Genomic DNA, 20,098 nt, shown 5'->3' on the forward strand with positions numbered 1-20,098 from the left:
GCTTTGACATGCAGTGCAGTGGACACTTTATTTACTAAAAAAATACATTCTCCATCTAGTTTGCTGCTGTACTACTGAACAACATTACACATTTCAGAAAGTGAATGTTTTATAAGGTGACCTAATTATTAACATTATTTTCTTTTTAACAAAAAACATATTTTAAAGAACAATATTATAACGAATACAGCAGAACCCCGGCAGACTAACTGAATTTGTTCTGGAGGCAAACAAATACACCAAAAATTCGCATTACGATTCAAATGTTCCTATAAAAAATAATGTAAATGCAGATAATCCGTTCCAGATATCAAAAAAATATCACTTGCATTACTAAAAAATGCATTGTGGGTTGACTCTTTCAAAACAGTTTTCGCTGACTGAATAAATTATTTGTTTTGAATAGCTCCCAGACGTACGCGCAACTTAGCCGGCGTTTGGTTCAGCTTATTCGTTCGTTCACCAAAAATGCTTCATATGCTGGTGCAAATTTCAATTATTAAAGCAAAAATTAGTAAGGGAGGGCATTCGTACCGTATGCCGAGGTTCTACTGCATTTGTAAAGATACAGACTAAATAGTCAGGATCAGTCTACATTCTTCTTCTTCCTTTTTTATGTTTTTTTAACAGAATCCTCAAACATTCTGGACCTAATTTTAATTTTGCCCTAAAGAATACTGACATAAGTTAGAATAATGTATATGATTTTACGGATAAACTTTTAAACGAATTTGGTCCAATACTTGTTGATCAAGCTATTGCATACACTAAACATGCTTTAATTGCAGTATGTAAGATGACTTAAATTAGTCACCTTGGGAGTGAGGTTGTTTTGTTGTGACACAGTGGATTACTTGCAAAATACAGAGAAAAAAAAATACCCTTAACGTGCATATTTCTGATCTCCAATACTACAATAGTTTCTTCCTACAATTCTTTTATCTATAGATTATCATCACCATCAGGCATATTCCTTAATAACAAATGATGCAGACAAACAATGGATAGAAAACAGTTTATTGACTAATTTAATAACATAGATATCATTCATTTCACGTCATGAATAAACTGATTAACATTGGTTACTGACTTCACAGCATTTTTCCCTCACAAGCTACAATACACGATTATATTTACCACCAACATGCCCACCTTGAATGTCTGGTCTATACATTTTATCTATCCCTCACATCATTGGATCCCCTGGACATCCACCCCGACAGAACTTTCAGAACAGATAATTTCTCCAGTGGTTATACTTGGCTACTAAACCCTTAATCTCACTGTGTAAAACTTTACTGATGGTACTGGTCTTTTCTCTGGTTGCCATTGCCTCTTACAATACTGATTTGATTATGATTGGAATTAAAACTGTTAAGGGGTTGAAAAAACTGAGATTGATCACACTTCGAGTCTGTTCTTGTTGCACTAAAACCACCATGCAAAAACAAATAAGGCCAAGATCTCAAATAAAATAACATCTAATCTCTAGTCGGCAATATTGTCATACAAGGAATAAAACTTGGAGAAAAAAAACAGATCTTGCTTTGCTTCTCTAGAAGGTTATAAGGAATATTAAGAGCATGTAGGTATTTACTCTGTTTGATAATGTGTTAAAAACACACAAAATATATATACAAACTACGTTCCTTCCAGGCACCAAAAAATATCACACTTGCTCATTCTCATTCTCTATAATACTGCACTCACACTTTGGGGAATTTGAAAACACCAATTAGCTAACTTTATTCTGCATGTCTTTGGACTGTAGGAGGAAAATTAAGTACCTGGAGGAAACCAACCTGCAATCTTCAAGCACAAAGACCCAAGGCAGGAATCAAACCCCTGACCCTGGAGGTGTGAGGCCACAGTGCTAACCACTACGCCAGCATGCCGCCCACACACACCATTTCCTAATTAGGAAAAAAACTTTAGCACTGCAATACAATAAATACTTCTTTCGTAAGTCAACACCTTACCATTGATCAATCATATATGCGTGTCCGTGATTATAGTGAATTTAATTGCAACATTTGATTTACAAAAAACTGGACCTTAGGAAGAACCAGAGGACAGAGTGAAAGAGCAAAGCAGATCATTAAGAAGATCATTTGCTTTCAGTTGAGCAGGTCACTAAGCACACACTTCCCCTGACATTCCCTTGTCTCATAAGCCAAACTCCAATTGTTTGCTACAAAGTCTGATGCGTGTCATCAATAAACACAGCCAAAACCTGCCTATCACCCCAGAAAGAGCAAGTGGCATTCTGTAAACCTTTCCCCCAATCCATTGATAGAAAAAACTCTTACAGTGTTCAAATATTTGGGCTTATTTTTGCTGAAAAATGAGGCGCACAGAATTTTGTAAAAGATGAATAAAGCATGGCAGAAGAAAAGCCCATGGGCGAAGACTCGTTGGCTTTACTGAGTGTCCAAAGTCAAGAATCTATTGTCCATATATTAGCACAAAGACTTCTAATGGCTGCAGGGTCTGACAGTGTCCGCTGGCAATAGAATTGAGTTTCTTTGAGATCAGTTGCAAGAATTTCTACTTGCTTCTTTTGGAAATATTAAAGAAATAAAAAAATTTCGAACACTTCATCAGGTGTGGCTAAATTCTGAAAAACAGATTTACGCACTTTTACTGTATGTCAGTTTAACAAGTGCAACAGTGGAAACAGTCGGCCTGCTTAAAATGTCTAAATGTCTAAAACCTTGCGTGTTGTTTGATTTTTATGTTGTTTATTTTATAAAGTTGTTGGAGATAAATGAAGCACATAAGTCAAATCAACTCAGTTTATACTCTTATACTAAGAGACATCAGAATGTCTGTGATGCCTTCAGATCATCACAGCAACCAGACTAATCAACAATTATGTTTCCATGTGTGAAGAGACAAGAAGATTGTGTTTAAATACCGTGAGGGACTTTTACCTGAAGCTTATGTGGATGATTTGCTGGTCAAAGTGAGAACTCATCTCCCACCATAAAAATATTTTAAATGTACTCTTTATAACCTTGTGTTAGTAATGTACTGTTTAAAGGGAAATCTGTATTAATTAGTAGTACTATACAGCAGAACCTCTGCATAAAAATTTTATTTGTTTTGAAGGCAAAATACGATTGTATTACGATACGAATTCATCCACAGAAAATAGTGTAAATGCGGACAATCTGTTCCAGATTATATTAATAAAAATTTTTTTTAAAGCATGAAAAATTATGTTGCTTTTAAATGTAAAATTTCATTAAGAAATTCGTAAAACTCACTTCACTAGGCTTTCCACTGTACCAAACAAGTTCCCGGATATATGCGCAACTTGGTCCGGTCTGGTTTGTTCCGGTTTGTTTGTTTGTTTGCCAAAAATGCTACAAATGCAAAGGCAGATTTTCATTTCCTAAAGCAAAGATTTGTAAAAGAGGGCATGCAGAGGTTCCACTGTATACAAAAGAAAATCTCATCCGATCACTTGAAGGTTTTTTCCCCAGGCCACACATATTTGATGTTTAGGTATTTTATGTTTGGAAGCTCATCCCAGAACCCAGATATTTTTATCAAGGATACGTCTGCATGCTGCGAGGTGGCGTTTGAGCAGCTGGTGTGCAGAGTACAAACTTATTTGCTTTAGATTTACAGCTTGGCAGCGGGATGACCTCATAAATGTGGAATGTAATGAAAACACAAGAGTGAATGACCATCTTTATATCAGGCTTGTAAGAAAGCAGCTTAAAAAGCAGTGAAGCGCTCGATCTGTGACAACCCTTTAGACACAGGGGAGACAGTTCACTGTTTTCATTCTTCGCCTCGCTCTCAATTTCACTTTCCCTGACACTTCAGTGTTCTCGTTCTCATTCTCTCCCCCGATGTCAGCCGTTCCTGACAACACTTAAATCTGGAGACTTCATTCTATTTTCTCTCCACAGTCTTTTTTTTTCATCCCCTTTTTTTCCCACCAAATCAGAGCTTCTGTTGGCGAGAGAACCTCTTGTGAGATTGGCATCATGTCTGTGACGACAGCTGAAGCGACGCTAGTATTAAACTTATGCTGTATTTCACACGGAGACTCATTTTCTCCTAATCCCTACAGCAAGGACTGAGAGAATGAGTTTTGGGATAGAAGTGGAAGATCGACGGTGTACGTGAGCTGCAGAGCGAAACTGAAGGACGTGGTAGAACATAGACAAATATACCAGAAAATAAGATTAGTGGAGGTTTGTTGCTTTATGCTGTAGGAGACTGTTTATTTAAGGTGTCAAGTGTATGTGACTGAGAGGAAATGGAATCCCTTTATCAGATCACGCTGTCAGTCAAGGAATGAAGGATGGATGTAAGCCCCGCCCACCTGGGCCATCTTTCAGGATGAGCTTTCACAGTGGTGGGAAACGATAACACACAGGTCAGGTATCGCAACCACCGGGCCGACTGCGGTATCTCCACAGGCCAGGGACAGAAACTCATGTCGAAACTGAAGAGGAACTATTTAAATCATTTGACTTTTTCATTCCTTATTCCCAGTTTTCCTCATGAGGAACGCAAGTGTTAATCTTTGCATAGAAATGTAAAAAAAAAAAGAAAGAAACTAATTGATAATTTAGTTACATAATTTATCCATCAATTATGAGGGGTCGATTTGCAATGTACAACAAAGTGTAATCTTTTCCGAATCCCGCCTTCTGCGTTACGATTGGTTACTAGAATTCAGTCTCATCTATGGTTGGTTAAATGTTTTTCTACATGTGAAATGTGAGGTAGTTAGTGCCCCTTCCTTAGCCAAAGCCAGGGTGGATAAAAGTCCTAAATAAAGCCAGATAAGAGAGTTTTGTTCTCACTGAATTCAGGAATAGAAACAAAAATTCATGGCATCATGTAATGTTACCCTACATGAAAGGAAGAATACATTTGAGAAATAATCGTACCGAATGTCTACATGGTCAATATTTACCTAGTAAATGAACATAACTCTCATTATGATTGAATAATCGAATTGTGCCAGACTGTTCCCCCCGAGGTGCTTACGTTATACATCTGTATTCCGCCTGGACTATTAGTGTCCATGCATCTAATAAAAAGAAAACTATTTTCTGATAAATAATTAACCGTGTTTCATTCTACTTATACAACATTGCTAATTTTTAAATGTAAAAAAAAAAAAAAAAAAAAAAGAAATACTCCAAATATTACTTTTATTAAATTAAAAGTCAAACCAGGACCTTTGATGTCCCCACTTTATGTAAAAATAACCACCTGTTAGTATACATTCAGAACCCGGTGACGGTGTAGGCAACTCAGATACAACCGCTGTAACAATGACATTTATAAGTTTTTCCCTTTTACAATAATAATACAAATATGAAAATCTAACAAACAAAAGAATTTTGTAAAAACTTTGCAAACTTTGTAAATCACACTAATGAGAGGGGTTAAACCACATTAAACCACGGTGTACCTTTAAAATAAAGGACTTCTTAGTATTGATGAAATTTTACGTCGTTTAATCAAGATTTACCGTTTTGTACCTAAAACACCTTTCACAAAAAAAAGAAAGTATTCCCTGTAAAAATAAACATTTAAAATTGAACATCATCCGAAAACCATGAGGGGTGTTCATGTCAAACCGGGACTTTTGAGTGTGCACAGTAATAAAATTTACACAGAGTAAAAAAAATCCATTATTTCTCTATATAATCCTACACAATGTACCTATCCTAGCATTTCCTCAGTATGCCGGAGCCAGGATCAGACTGCCTGCTTCACGGGAACAACTGCAGCAGGCTCCAAACCACCTCAGCCTGGATCATCAGTCACTGCCTTTTATAAAATATTTGCACAAGTCAAATGCTTTACTGTGGCTAATAGTCTCGTCACTGTGCTTGAAGTGTTCATTTACGAGAAATTTCAACACAACAGGCTGTTGCATGCTTGCACAATCATTCTCTCATCAGCCTCTCTTTTTTTCTCTCTCTCTCTTGAATTTGGCATATCGTAGAAAGAAATGCAGCAGGTGGTGTAACGTCATCTTTCCCGTGTCTCAAAAACAAAATGAATGCTTTACCCGTGACTGTTAAAAAGCACTGATAATTTGAGACATCACCCAAAAATGTTGCTCTCACTTTCTGACTAACCAGACAACTAGAAAAACTCTCATATAAGAAATAGTATTGTACAATATTTATATTACATCCCAGAAACATGTTAGGAAAACCTTTGGCTTGATATTTTGCTTGTTTCTCTATTAACATGATGCTGATTCAGACTAAATTCTTATTTAAGCCTTGAGTTGAACATGACAGTAAAAAAGACAACTAGTCAACTCCATCCATTCATCCATCCATTTATCTCGGAACCTCTGTGGTCCAACTAGTGACCGTGGAGGCCAATATTGACCATTGTATTTATTCCCATTTTTACAGCCGTGGTAGGACCTTCGGTTGACATTCACACACTCGTTTTCATGGACTGTCTGGGAACGCCAATTAGCCTAATCTGCATGTCTTTGGATTGTGGGAGGAAACCGGAGTCCCCGGGGGAAACCCACCAAGAACATAGAGAACCTTCAAACACCATGCACACAGACCCTGAGGCAGCAATTGAACCCGGACCGAGGTCACAGTGCTAACCACTATGCACTAAACAACTATTTAAAAAAAAATAATAATTATGTACAAATACTAGTCATACAACCTCTACACAAAGACACAACCTACCATACTCTTCTCATAATTTAAAATTACATTTCAATACAGAAGTCAATGAACCAGACTAACCCTATGAGCACATTTCCTTATTAAGGCTGCTAATTAATTCTCATTTACTAATGGCACTTCCATCACACCAGCACACTAACTCAGTAGGGAAGGGCATCTGTAATTCATGCCAGTATTACTGGGCTGCAATTAAGTATTCCCAGTTTGACTGCTAACATGATTAACAAGTCACCATCTTGTTGCTATGCTGGTCACATCTCATCAAACCGGTTTACCTCATGAATTCAGGTCGCCTTTCAGTGACGTGCTCGAATGTGCCATCTTGAGCGATTTCTAAAATAACATACAGTACTCAGGAAAAATAAAGGTTGAAATCTCTGCTGAATTAGGCAGCCATTTTTCGGCTTCCACCACCTCCAACAACATGTGGTCTAATGAATCTGACTCAAGACAAAAAAAAAAAGACTGAAAAAACAAAGCTCCACAGACTGAGGCCTGGCAGTTGAGCTCAAAATGAAATCTGGATCTCTGTTAATGATAGTGCCTTGTACTCTACAGAGACACGCCTGTGAGATGACAGCGAGAGAAAAAGATGAAATTCAGAACAATTAAATCGTGTTAGGAAACAAAGAACTCAGGCTTTTCATTTCAGCCAAACAAAGGGATTGTCTGCCATTCATATGCAGATGGCATTTCTGTCCTGTCAACTAATGTCCCCAAATTAAAATCATGTTATTCTAATGAGGAGGGATGACTGCATCTACTGTGGAAAAGGTGAAATCGGTCTCTCAATAGCCGTGTCCTGAAAAAGTCACTCTCAAAAAAATGTTTTTTCGTCTTTTTTTTTCTTCCTAAATATAAAGGGAGGACATTTCTTTCAAAGTCTGCATATGTTTGTGCATTAAGACTCTGATCACCTTTCATATGTTCATATGTTCATACTGTAGTGTTTACTATAGGATTAACAATAATTAAAGTTATCTTCGTCAATATCTTCATCAAAGAAACAAGCGTTCATTGTTTCGGACAAAGAAATCTGCCAGAATCTTTTTCAACATGTATGAAATATTTCCTAATTTAAAGCCCTTTATCACAAAGGTGATGCACAAATATTTCACACCAGATGGCATGGTAAGAAAGTATATCCCTCTAATCATAGACATACCACCAAAATTTGACCTGGAGGTTGACTTCATTATTTTATCCATTATTGTAATTCCACTACAACGGACAGAATTTTCTTTTTTAGAGCAAATGCATTTTAGAGCCGCTCTTCTGAGAGAAATTAATGTCTAGCACTGACTCACTGAGCGTGTTTATTCCACGCCTGACCATAAAAGAATGATCAGTGCTATAAAAAGGCCCAAGCTGAATAAAGGTTAGAGGAGATGTGCTTCTCTAGCACTGCAGCATGGATACTTGAGCTTTAATGTGGTCTAACTGCTGAATTCTTCCTCTTGTTTTATCATATTTCTTCGTTTTTAAAGAAAATCAAAGTTAAATCTTATAAACAGTGGAGCCTTGAATTACGAGCATAATTCGCGAAGTGGGCTCTTATTCAAAACATAAATCAAATTTTCCCATAAGAAATAATAGAAAATCTAATTATTCTTCCATAGCCCAAAAAAATAAATACATAAAAATAATGAATACAAAATATAAAGTAAAAATAAAAGAAATTAACCTGCACTTTACCTTTAAAAAAAAGTAGAAATAAATCCCGACAGATAAGTGTTTCTGTTGATGCGCGCAGGTGCTGTGTGTTTGTGTGAGACTGTTTAATCAGAAAAATTAGCAAGGAATCTCGCTAATGACACTGGGTGTAAAGGCAAGAATGTGTGTGTGTGTGTGAAGGGGCACAGTGTTAAATTATGAGCACGCACACACATAACGACAAGCTGAAACAGAGAGGGAAAAAATAAATCCTTAATCTTTCTAATGAGACTTTATTTTGCTTTACATGCGCGCACACACGTGTGTTATAATAAATAGTACACGCACGCTTACAATAAAACATGTTTTACGCACACACACGTGGTCCCAGTGTTATAGTAAACAGTACACGCATGCACGGATGTTGATTATACCGATAAGAGATGCTCACTAAGACTCAGCAGGGGAGACGTTTACCCACAATTACGCAGCGTAAGAGAGAGAAAAACCATTGGCTCAGTTGTGATCATGTGACACTCAGCGTCAAAACAAGAAGCACATGAGGGGGTACATGATACTCGATACTCGTAAACCAAGACTTGTTCGTTTTACAAGTTAAAATTCAATAAAAATCTTGCAGAACACTCGCAATCCGAGGTTTCATTTATAACTTCAGCGGCTGTTGTGACTAAATAAACAATTTTTATATATGACTTAGGATTTTTTTTGTTACATCATTATCAATATTGATATTGATACGGTACAATGGTTACTGTACATCATGCTTTCCCATGCATCCTTCCAAAAATAGAGCTGTTAACATCAATACCAAATAAACAGCGCTGCACTCGAAAAAGGTGGAGGCAGTACATAGGTTAGAATTACAAATGAAGAAATAAATAGAAAAATAATATTTTAACACAATTAGCTATTACTGACAAAGAGAGATTCCAAAACCATAAAAGACTATTTTCAGCTCAATGCTGATTTTTGATCAGATTGGATTTGTCTGCTATGACATTTCACATTCATAATTACAAGTGTCTCTTATATGACTCTAATGTGGACACGTCTGTTCTCTGAAATGGCACGCATAAGCACATTGTTGTTGCTCGTGCCATCTGGGTTAAAAGACATCACAAGTTCCTGCGACCATTCGTTAATTTTAAATAATGGATGTGATTTTAGCAAAGAAATATGCTTGGAAATTTGCTCTATATGGTGTCAAGATGTGAGTTGGCCCTAAATGCCTTGCTTTAGCTGTTTTAGCACTGCTGTAAAATCCCTGCGCTGCCTAATGACATTAGTGCCGTATGAATGCACAGAGGCGAGAAAGTCGCATGGATTCTGATCTGCACGGTCTTATTCAAGTTTCACGACTGCATATGACCGGATATGTGTCTGATCCAGAACCACATATGACTCTTTTGGATTTGGAAATCCAATGATCAAATGATTTGTGCATTTAGATACCTCTAAAAAAAATCTGATCTGCATCACATCAGGCTAAAAAAACAGAATTGAGTCACTTCAGGCTGGTAATGTGAACGTACAGTAGCCATACTTTACAGCCAGCTGTACAGAAATGCTGGGAAATAAAAGATTGCTCTTCTCCACTGCAACCTTACTCAATCCAGGATAACTAATAGAGCTTAAGAATAACCTTCATCAATTAAATCTAACATTTTTAAATAAACCATGAACATAGTGAAGTTTTCATGGTCACTATTCAAACAGGGAGAACAAAATATGAGAACTTGGAAGCTTGGAATGATTTTCCAACTGAAATGACTTTTTTCAACGAGAATAAACACGGACGCCCACATGTTCATGTTTTGTTAACAACTCATGTTGATTTGATGTCGCATTCTGAGTTTCTGTTTTTCTTGGTCAAAGGTTGGGAATTCCGAATTACTGCACATCCTCTAGTCCAGATGAATAAGGCATTATACTAAAGTGTTTTCTCAATTCACTATTATGTCTCAATATCTGTATTATAGATATCAATAAGAATAAAATAAAAAGTCCCTGAAAAAAGCTACAGATTTCTCCCTAGTCAGGAGTAAAAAAAAAAAAGAAGTGAAAAAACATCTTAAAAGGGAATCCAGACATTTTTTACTAATGTAAAACTGATCATAGAGTGTTTGCAATATTCACTGAACTGTCCCGAATCTTCCTGAGCTTGAAGCTACTACACTCCAGTATTTCCTCTAAGGAAGCAGAGACGTAGATCAACTTACTTCTAATCTCTTTGACTGGCCTTTGGCCCAAATCAATCAAGGTTAACTTACAGCTTAAATCCCTACGCATCACTCAAAGAAACGGATCCCGTCCCATTGCCTTCTGCCACATAAATCTTGACTTAGCGTAGTCTCCAAGGTCGACACAATACCATGCTTTCAGGGGGATTTTTTCCTTGGTCAGGTTTTGACAGCAAGATCACATAAAGGGCACTATTAACAAACACAATTAAACACAGGATACAACTTTGAAAACATATCACTATTTAGAAGGGTGTGCAGACAGAAGTTCGATTTCACGTGACGACAAGACATCTGGTACACAACTGTTTCAGATCATATGTCCTGGGGCGGTAGAGAAGGGAGACGGCTGTAATCTCCTGAGGGAAATCGCTGGAAGTGTATTTTTTTTCCTGCATGCTGAAAGCACAACAGCGGGGCCGGCTGGAAGTTTAATATCATGTTACAGTAGAGGTGGTTTAGTGTCCGCCAAAAATACCAAATGTTCTCTCAGACGACCAAAAAAAAAAAGAGAAAAACCTCACAGATAAAGGACAGTGTTACCAAAAGCCTTGGGTCACCCTTATCTGCAATTACACTATACACAGGTTAGCCAAATGCCATTAAAGTAAATGAGCTGATTTTAGTAACACAGAAGCCTGATGATTTTCTGCCTCAGAGGAAGCAGGTGTTTCGGAGAAGAACATTAATCACACAGCACCCCGTTAATTTTATCGGAACATACGAGGAACATATGTTCACAGCTACTTCATCCAGACACAAAAAAAAACAAGCCTTGGAAACAAACTGATTAAACCGGGAGATGTTCAAATTGCTTTTATACAAAATATGTTTCTGTCCAGAAAATGATGATTCTGCATGGTGTGAATTTGCATACTGCAAATTCTGATTGGATCCTGTACTTTATGAGGTAATAACACTTAACTGTCACCTGTTTAAATTTTTTTATAGATTTACCTTATAAAACAATATGACGAAAACAATGTAGTGGCACTTTGTTTTACAAATAAGCTGGGCTAAAATAATTTAAAAAAAAAAAAAAAAAAAAAAAACATAAAGAAAATTAATGTTACTTTACAAGCTGCTGTGATGTGTGATATCACTCTGGAGTGGATTATTTTCTTATCATAGCATACCCTGTAGTGTTTTGTTCCTCTTATACGACACTGATTTACTACTATTGGGGATTGTTCATTAAGTAATAAACACTGCCATAATTTTATCCATTCACAGTACTATTATTTATAATTGAATGTACACAAGACGAGTTATCACTTAAGTCATGGCAGCTAAAGAAAATTGTCATTTACACATTCACGACGGGCAGTTTGGGAACAATAATTGGCCTAGTCTCATGTCTTTGGACTGTTGGAGGAAACCGGAGTACCCGGAGGAAACCCAGCAAGTACTGGAGGGAAAATGCAAACTCTATGCACACAGACCCGAGGTGGGAATCAAACTCCGACCCTAGAGTGTGCAAGGTGACATCGCTAATCACTACGCCAATGCCGGCAAGTAAGGTAATAAAAAAAGTTGTGTTACAAAGAAACAACATCCTCTGTCCTGAAACCTGGTCGAAGATGAAAAAACACTGACATTGTAGACTCCTTTCCTAAACGTTAAATAAACATCTCCTTACAGAACACTTTACCATATTAATAATTATACATTCATTTTTTATTAGTCGAATATCCACAATACAATTCCATGTAAAACAGCTGTTTCAACAAAGATACTCAAGTTTCATAATAAGTGTTGAAATACGCTACCTGGCTAAAAAAAATACTACTGATAAATAAAAAAATTAATAAAATACTGATAAAAAAATTCAGGCACCAGAAGTCATTGCTTCTGACTGGTGGCCTGCAAAGAAAACAATTTCAGAGATTGCACACTTATTGGGACTGGGTTAAGAACCTTCCAAATGCATTATTAAAACCTGGAAGGATAGAGCTGAACTGCCAAGCACATTGAAGAAATGCGGTCGGGAAATATCTTTAATGGAGAACACTTAAACACTTTGCGAAATTGCATTGTAAAAAATGATCATGCTTCATTTCACTAGGGAATTTGCTATAGAGCATAAAGACTGGACTTTGGTGCAATGGAACAAGGTCAAGTGCCCAGATTGACCCTATTCCAGAGTGATGGGGTGCACATGAGGCGATGCACCCATCATGTATAGTGTCCACTGTACAAGCCTCTGAAGGCAGTGTTATGATCTGGGCTTGTTTCAGTTGGTCAAGTCTAGGTTAAGAAATGTTATGTGGCAATAAAATGAAGTCAGCTGACGACCTGAATGTACTAAATGACCAGTGTAAACTCCATCTTTGACCCTTAAGAATTGTTCGGTTTGTCCAACTTTTCAATGGGTCGAACATTTTGAGAAATATCTTCAAGTTGAACTGTAAAAAAAGTTGGTAAACCTCTAACCATCCAAATAGCCCTGCAGAAAGAGTTCAGAGCCATTATAAAACACACAGTCTGAAGTATGAGATGATAACCGCCTACAATCAGTATTACATTAAAAAGAAATACCATGTTACAGTGTCATAAGAACAGGCTATACAGACTTGAGCAGGTCCAACTCAGCTGTTTTTTTCCCCCCGGTTTACTGGTGATGTTCAGAGAATGAAGCATCCGTTCACTATGTTATTGGAGATGGAGAGATGAAGGGATGAAGGTGAGGGTCAGACCCACCCTGGTGGTGCTGCTCACAGTCTGAGGCACTCTGTCCAGGGGAGAGCTGGGACGCCTGAGGAGGAGCAGGAGGAGCCTCAACCACCTCCACCAGGGGGGACGTAGTGCTGAGCTGGCCAACAGGAGGAGGCCACGGGAGGTCCTTTATCACTTTAATCTCTACTGCAGGGGGGCAGGAGAGAGAGAGAGAGAGAGAGAGAAAGAAAGAGAGAAAGAGAAGCAAAAGAGAGAAAGCAAGATAAAAGATTTAACAGAAAGAAAGAAAGAAAGAAATATTAAGAGACCCCAAAATAACAGCAAACAGAAATGGACAGAAAAAGAAGAAAAGAAAGCAAATGATAAGCATGAATGTCAGAAGGCAAAAAAGAAAGAAAGAAAGAAAGAAAGAAAAGGAATGCAAAAAAAGCAAATCGTACAAAAAAAAGAAAATGTAAGAAAGAAAGGAGGAACATGGGGAAAGGAAGAAGACAAGGGAGGGAAGAGAAGGAAAAGAGAAAGATTGTGAATGAGTGAAGGAAAGTGCTGTAGGTTAAAACAAGATTATGTAAAGGACACAATTGTACGATGTTAGAAAACAGGAAGTGACAGGGAAAAAAAATAGGAAACGAAGGAAACAGGAAGAAAGTCCACCAGGAAAACTGCACTGGAAGAAAAGGCAAATTAGCACACAAGTTTTTGGGTTGATGACTAAAGGATTAACCAGTACTGAGCTTTAAAGCTTTCATTACTCTTTAGGACTTGAGAAAGAACAACAGGGACATTTCCTGATGATAAAGCAAAAAGAGAATGAGGGAGTGGACACGAGCCCACGGAGTATAGACCTGGGTCAAACATGTGAATGAAGGGTTTTTCTTTCTCTCCATGCCGATAGTGTGTTCGCTGATATACTGTAGGTTAAAAAGATATCAAATAAAACCAAGTGAGAAAACATGCTCGTCAACTGGAGCCAAAGCCTAATTAATGAACCAATGTGAAACCTAGAATAATTTGTAACCTTCTGGTGGATGAAAGGATAAATGACTAACAGCCGCTAGTTTGTTGACTGCAGCATTGATCCACGTTGCGTTTTACAAGCTAATAAAACAATTCCCCCAAACACCGAATTATGAACTCGTCCTTGTCCTCAGCCGCAGAGGTGACTCGCTCTAGTGGCACTGCGGTCTTTGCTAATAAATGGAGATACAGCGACAGCGAGATGCCAGGAAGGCGGGTGCACTAGCGTCAGCATTCTCCAATCGCATCCTCTCAGCGATGACCATGAAGGCCGCCGTTAGAGAGCAGCTAGTTGGCGATGACAGCCAGAGGAGGATCAGCGTTATCTCATCCCTGCTGGCGGACCGGGACTGAGTCGCTAAGTCACGGAGAGGTCATTGGCTTTGACAGCTAATATAATACGTTTCTGAACAGCGGGGTGATGCCGAGGGCTGCCACAGGCCTGATTAAAGTGCTAATTCTCATCCGGTGCCACATATTAGCGAGTAATTGTTTTGGGAGAGGGGAGCTAGGGTGTTTCTCCCTTTAGGAAGGATGAGAAGTCAATTCGCGCAGGTAACACAGCCCAGCTGACACAGTAATAAGATGAACTGTCACATCCCTAACTTTTCTCTGTGGAATGTGAAGTGAATAAAGAGGCGACGTTTCACACACTAATGCGAGTTTCAGCTTTACGGGAACTTGTTATCATTGTGCCTCTTGGCATTAAGGATAAATAGTGTGCATATGGGGAGCGATAAGGACATGAAGTAGAATTAGAGTATAGATATAACAAACATGCACAGGAGCACAATGGAGGAATCAAACACATGCAATAAGGGACTATTAAATTAAGGTCTTTTTTTTGTCTTTTTGAGAGTATTAAAATTCGACCCAAACACTGGGACTGTACAAGTCAGTGCTGGTCCGAAGCCCGGATAAAACAGAGAGGTTTGCCTGTAGAAATGCTATGTGTTTTTTTTATGCAAAACCTCTTTGATGACCCCTAATGGAAACCATCAAACAAGAAAACAACAACTACTACTAACATTCTATTCTTCTATTATAATCTTCTTCTCATATAATTTGTAAAAAATAAATAAATAAATGAATAAATAAATAAACACATAATTGGCGGTAAGTCAAGGCTAACATTTCTCACACATACCACTCACTGAGTTAAAGTGTTACTCAAGTCTAGCTAGCATCTTCATGTCCCCTTAAAGCTTTGTCTTAATGTGAGATAACATCTCGCTGTATTATTAATAAAAGCAGATAACAAGGTCAGGCCTGACAAACTCATTGTGTTTAGAAGTGCTTTTCATGATTGCGTCTTGCCAAACTTTGACTGCTAGCAGGAATGAAAAACCAGCTTCAGGAATCCAGTCTTTGACCCAGTGTTGCCAGATCTTTTTAGTGAAATTTAGATAATGAACATTAAAGAAAAAGATTTGAGATCTGACCAGATGCTGCCAAAAACACTCACTCAGATGCAAACTCCACGCACACAAAAGCGGGAATCGAACCTGGACCCTGGTGGTACAAGGCGACAGTGCTAAACACTAAGCAAACACCAATGCAAAAAACAAACGTACATAATAATTACATTAGTTTGATTAAGTGTAGGCGTTGGGAAATAACAATGATTAGCGATTGGCTGATGGGAAATAGTAATGATCAGTAATTGTTTTTTTGTTTTTTTGAATGGTGAACAGTGGTTGTTAAACAAGTGTCATCAGTGATTGGTTTCTTGGAGAAGGGAAAGAGTAATGGTCAATGGTTAGTTTTTGGTAACCATGGTGATCAATGATTGGTCATTAGGAACAACTAGGTATGACATCACACACTGGTTACAAATAACCATGTAGTTCCTGACCAAATTTATTTGTAGTCATTTAAAAAAAGACAAACATTATAACGACCGTTCTTGCTACAACTTCAGTGTTAAATCGGTGTACACTTGTGTATACAGTACATCCTTTTTATATTTTAGAATGTTTTGCCTGTTAAATCGACAAGAAATTAAATGCAAGCTGTTGTGTTTCATCATCATCATGAAAATATTCTAAATACAGAGCAAATACATAATCGAGAGACATGACGCCAAAACACACATTTGTGCTGGGACTTGGGGACAAACCTGCTAGTTATGATTCATTTAAGAAATCTGTTTCCTTTACTGTTTTCTCATATATTCTCTCCATCCAAGAACTGTTTCATTTACAACTTAAAATCCGAACATCTTTCGATTAGGGATTAGCATTTCGTGTAATCAAAACTTGGAACTGAACTAAAAAAAACAAAAAAAAAACAACAGCAGCTAAATGGAAATCAAACTTGAGCGGTTCAGGTTCTCAATCCTAAAGAGCCTCGGCACAGTCTTCACTTTGTTTTTCCACAGCGTATTGGAGACACAACCTATTTAGAAAACAACTCATGAGCTAAGTAAAGAGTATTTGTACAAGAAAAACAGAAAATACACTGTGCAGTGCATGAAAAGAGCTTTGGGAATCATAATCCTACCCCATAGCAACTAAATGTAGCCATAAACCGAGAAACACATACAGTACAGTTGGAAGTTCACAAGCCAGCATATAATAAAGGAGAAACCCTGTGTAACTGTAGCTACACACACATTGTGTATAACTCTGCTGAACTTTGGCTGAGCTCACCAGAGGCACAGAAACCTTCGCGGATCACTTGGCTTTACCCGGGCCGCTCTGGCACCTTGTCCTTACTTTGAACCGATCTCCAGCCTGCTTCCATTTGGGACAGACTTCATGCGTATACCTTGCATCATGTTCCCAAAAATCTCTAGAGGCCAAACTCACTGGAGGATGCTATTCGAGTCACGGTGTCCTCATTTCAGCCCCATCCCGCCCCTCCCCTGAAATGCAGAAGTAGGACACAGTTGGCAGAGGAACACACTCCATTTCACACCTTCATCCATGCCTGACAGAGGCTTAATTAAGACACACAGACAACGCTACAGAGAGAGAGAGAGAGAGAGAAAACAGTTTGATGTGGAGAGACGTAAGGTTGGCTGAGTTCGTGCAGCCTGATGTGGGTGTTATTAGCAACTGTGAATAATATACTCTGATGTTATGCTGTGTAGGATGACAGAAAAAAAAAAAAAGTCGAAGTAATTCCCGGACATGTTAGAGATAGATAAGGCTTTACGGCCGTTCCGGTTTCATCCTCGATTGCTGTGCTTATGTGGGGAAATTAAGCCGTATTTGAGCTGGATTAGTTGTACGTGCTGAGGTGCAACACCAGCGAATGTCAACTACCAACAGATTGAGCACAGAACTGTAAATGCATGCTTTTAAAAAAAACAAAATGGCCATGGTTCAGAAAATCTAGTTTTCAAATCACGAACCGTCTTCTATAGCAGATCCTCGGCTGTGGCTTAGTTCTGTCACTTGTTTCTGTCATTTATGCAAATTATTTCGCTGAAGAAGCTGAAGTTATGGTACCAAAGACGAGCTTGTCAGGGCTAGAGACGTGATCTCAGAAAAATGAAGAAAATACTTTCATAATCGTTCATACACATTCATGGATTTTTATTTTATTTTATTTTATTTGGCCTCTCTGGTTGGATGATGTATTCTTTTTTTTAATGAACATATAATAAAGTGTGCTTATTCCTCTCACATTGAATGCACAACGCATCTTATTTCTTTAGTCTTTTTTGCTTGTCGAAAGTGTTAAATGTTACGTACCATTACAAAACAAAAACAATAAAAATCTGGGTATCATACACAATAATCAGTGTATCATATACTGTCTTGGGCGGGGCGGATCAGTATTTCAGAAGGGTTCAATAGTAGGGACAGGAATGACCAGGGACCTCCTGATACGATATTATCACAATTCCCAGGTGACGATTCGATTTGTATTGCAATTCTCTAAGTGTCTTGGATTTTCTAAATATCCTGATTCTATATAATTTTTGTTCTACCACACAGGATACTGTGCTGTGTAAATAGCTTAGAGTGCACCACCTGCAGGACTTTAAAGCAACACCAACACCATCCCACCTCCATATATTTTGACTCAGTGTAGCGATACAAGAATCACGATATGTAATGATATAATTCACCCCATCTCTATTAAAGACTAACCTGGAAGGATATTGCTGAACCGCCAACTTGGTGAAAGAAATAATAATTTAAAAAAATAATGGAGATCAAATCAATGCTTGGTGAAAGTGCATTAAAAATAGACAGTAGAAATCGCAACTATGCTAAACAGTGAAAGTTGAAAGAAATAGTATTTTCACATGCATAGTGCAACACAAACTCACAAGATTGGCACTAAACGGCTGTGTAGCCATAAAAAAAAAACAACTGGTTAGTGAGGCTAATCAAAAAAAGCACTTAATTTGCTACAAAGCATAAAGATTTAGATTTGCAATGAAAAAAGTTTGAATTAATTGGTCTGATGAGTTCAAATTGACCTTATTCCAGAGCGATGGGTAGGTCGGGGTAAGAAGGAAATCGCATAAAGCGATGCAGCAACTGTATTATGCAGAGTGACCATGGTACAATCCTTTGGAGGAAGCGTTATGATCTGGGGTTGCTTCAGTTGGTTAGGTCTAGGCTCAGCAACATTATGTGGCAATAAAATATTCAACAAAGTCAGCTGATGACCTGAATGTATTAATTGACCAGGTTATTACATAGATGGATTTTTTTCCCTCTCCTGGTGGAACAGACATATTCCATGATTTTTTTTTTTTGTGAGACTGTGGTTTTGACAGCATGAACCAAAGGTCAAATATAAGACGATATATAACAACTGAGACAAACCTGCATAAACATCTACTACATCATATTTATGTAGACACTAGTCAGACATCAAGAACTAGTTTTGTTCATAAAACAACCCTTTAGCTTATTGAATTTCTGGTAACTAGGATGAATTTCAGCAGCTGAACTCAAGCGTCACTCGTAATTCTGTTTATAAGAATTCTTATAAATTCGTGCGTTATTCTTTACTCCAAACTAAAATAGGGATCAATGTGTGACAAGCCCCTACTATCTCCAATGACATCTAAAGTTGATGGCATTTGGATGTAATTTATTTTAAAGTGTCATAACGCAGCTCTATGTCAACAATAACTTTGATGTTATGTCAACCTGACATCTTTATGGCAGCTTACATCTGTTGGAATAAAACTTTATAGATGTTTTTGTAGGTTTTACAGTACATCAGTTTCTTTGAATGGCTCACGCAGCTGTCATATACTCTTAAAAACACCAAACTAAAAAAAAAACACCACTAATCCAGATTGAATTATACTGTACTCTGGCTCGTTTGATTCAAATTAGACAACCTAATTCTTCATGGCTGAATTTGTGTCACACTGTTAATAGGATGCGTACTTATTTCATGCTTGGTTAAACCACTTGGATGAGGAGTGGTGGTTATAGTTGTGTATACAGTAATGCTCCATTATCATCGATAAATCTCTCAACATTTGACATTCTGATATTTTCATGTTGTATTCTTTCTCTCTTTTTTTTCAAAAGAAAAATGCAACAGACCAACCATGTTGTCTATAAACGTTTTGTGTGAATATGTGTGTATTTCTTCATTTTTCATGATGTTTGCAGGGATGGATAGGGGCAGGATTATGGCTGTTAAAGTGTGTGTGGGAAGATAAGGTTTCATTAGTCACCGTAGTCTAAAGCCAGAGGGATCGACACTATCCTGTGAGAGGTGATAGAAGGCTATTAGCAAGGTTATCACCGAACAACAGCAAGGCCAAGAGAAAAATTGAAATTCCCTAAGCACCCAGGTTTG

General features: G+C 37.8%; 1 protein-coding gene across 3 annotated transcripts in view; it reads right to left on the reverse strand.

Moving 5' to 3' along the window:
- Positions 1-20,098, reverse strand: part of zgc:158464 (uncharacterized protein LOC791139 homolog) — a 150,382-nt gene that overhangs the window by 19,096 nt on the left and 111,188 nt on the right. Inside the window, exon 4 of one of the 3 annotated variants that reach the window (XM_053500466.1) lies at positions 13,319-13,480. The exons of the other annotated variants lie outside the window; for them this stretch is intronic. Within the exon in view, the coding sequence (XP_053356441.1) occupies positions 13,319-13,480 (162 nt within the window). The remainder of the gene's footprint in view (positions 1-13,318; positions 13,481-20,098) is intronic. 3 annotated transcript variants of the gene reach the window in all.

Source organism: Clarias gariepinus, chromosome 7 (genome assembly GCF_024256425.1).
Source record: "Clarias gariepinus isolate MV-2021 ecotype Netherlands chromosome 7, CGAR_prim_01v2, whole genome shotgun sequence".
Taxonomy (NCBI): Eukaryota; Metazoa; Chordata; class Actinopteri; order Siluriformes; family Clariidae; genus Clarias; species Clarias gariepinus.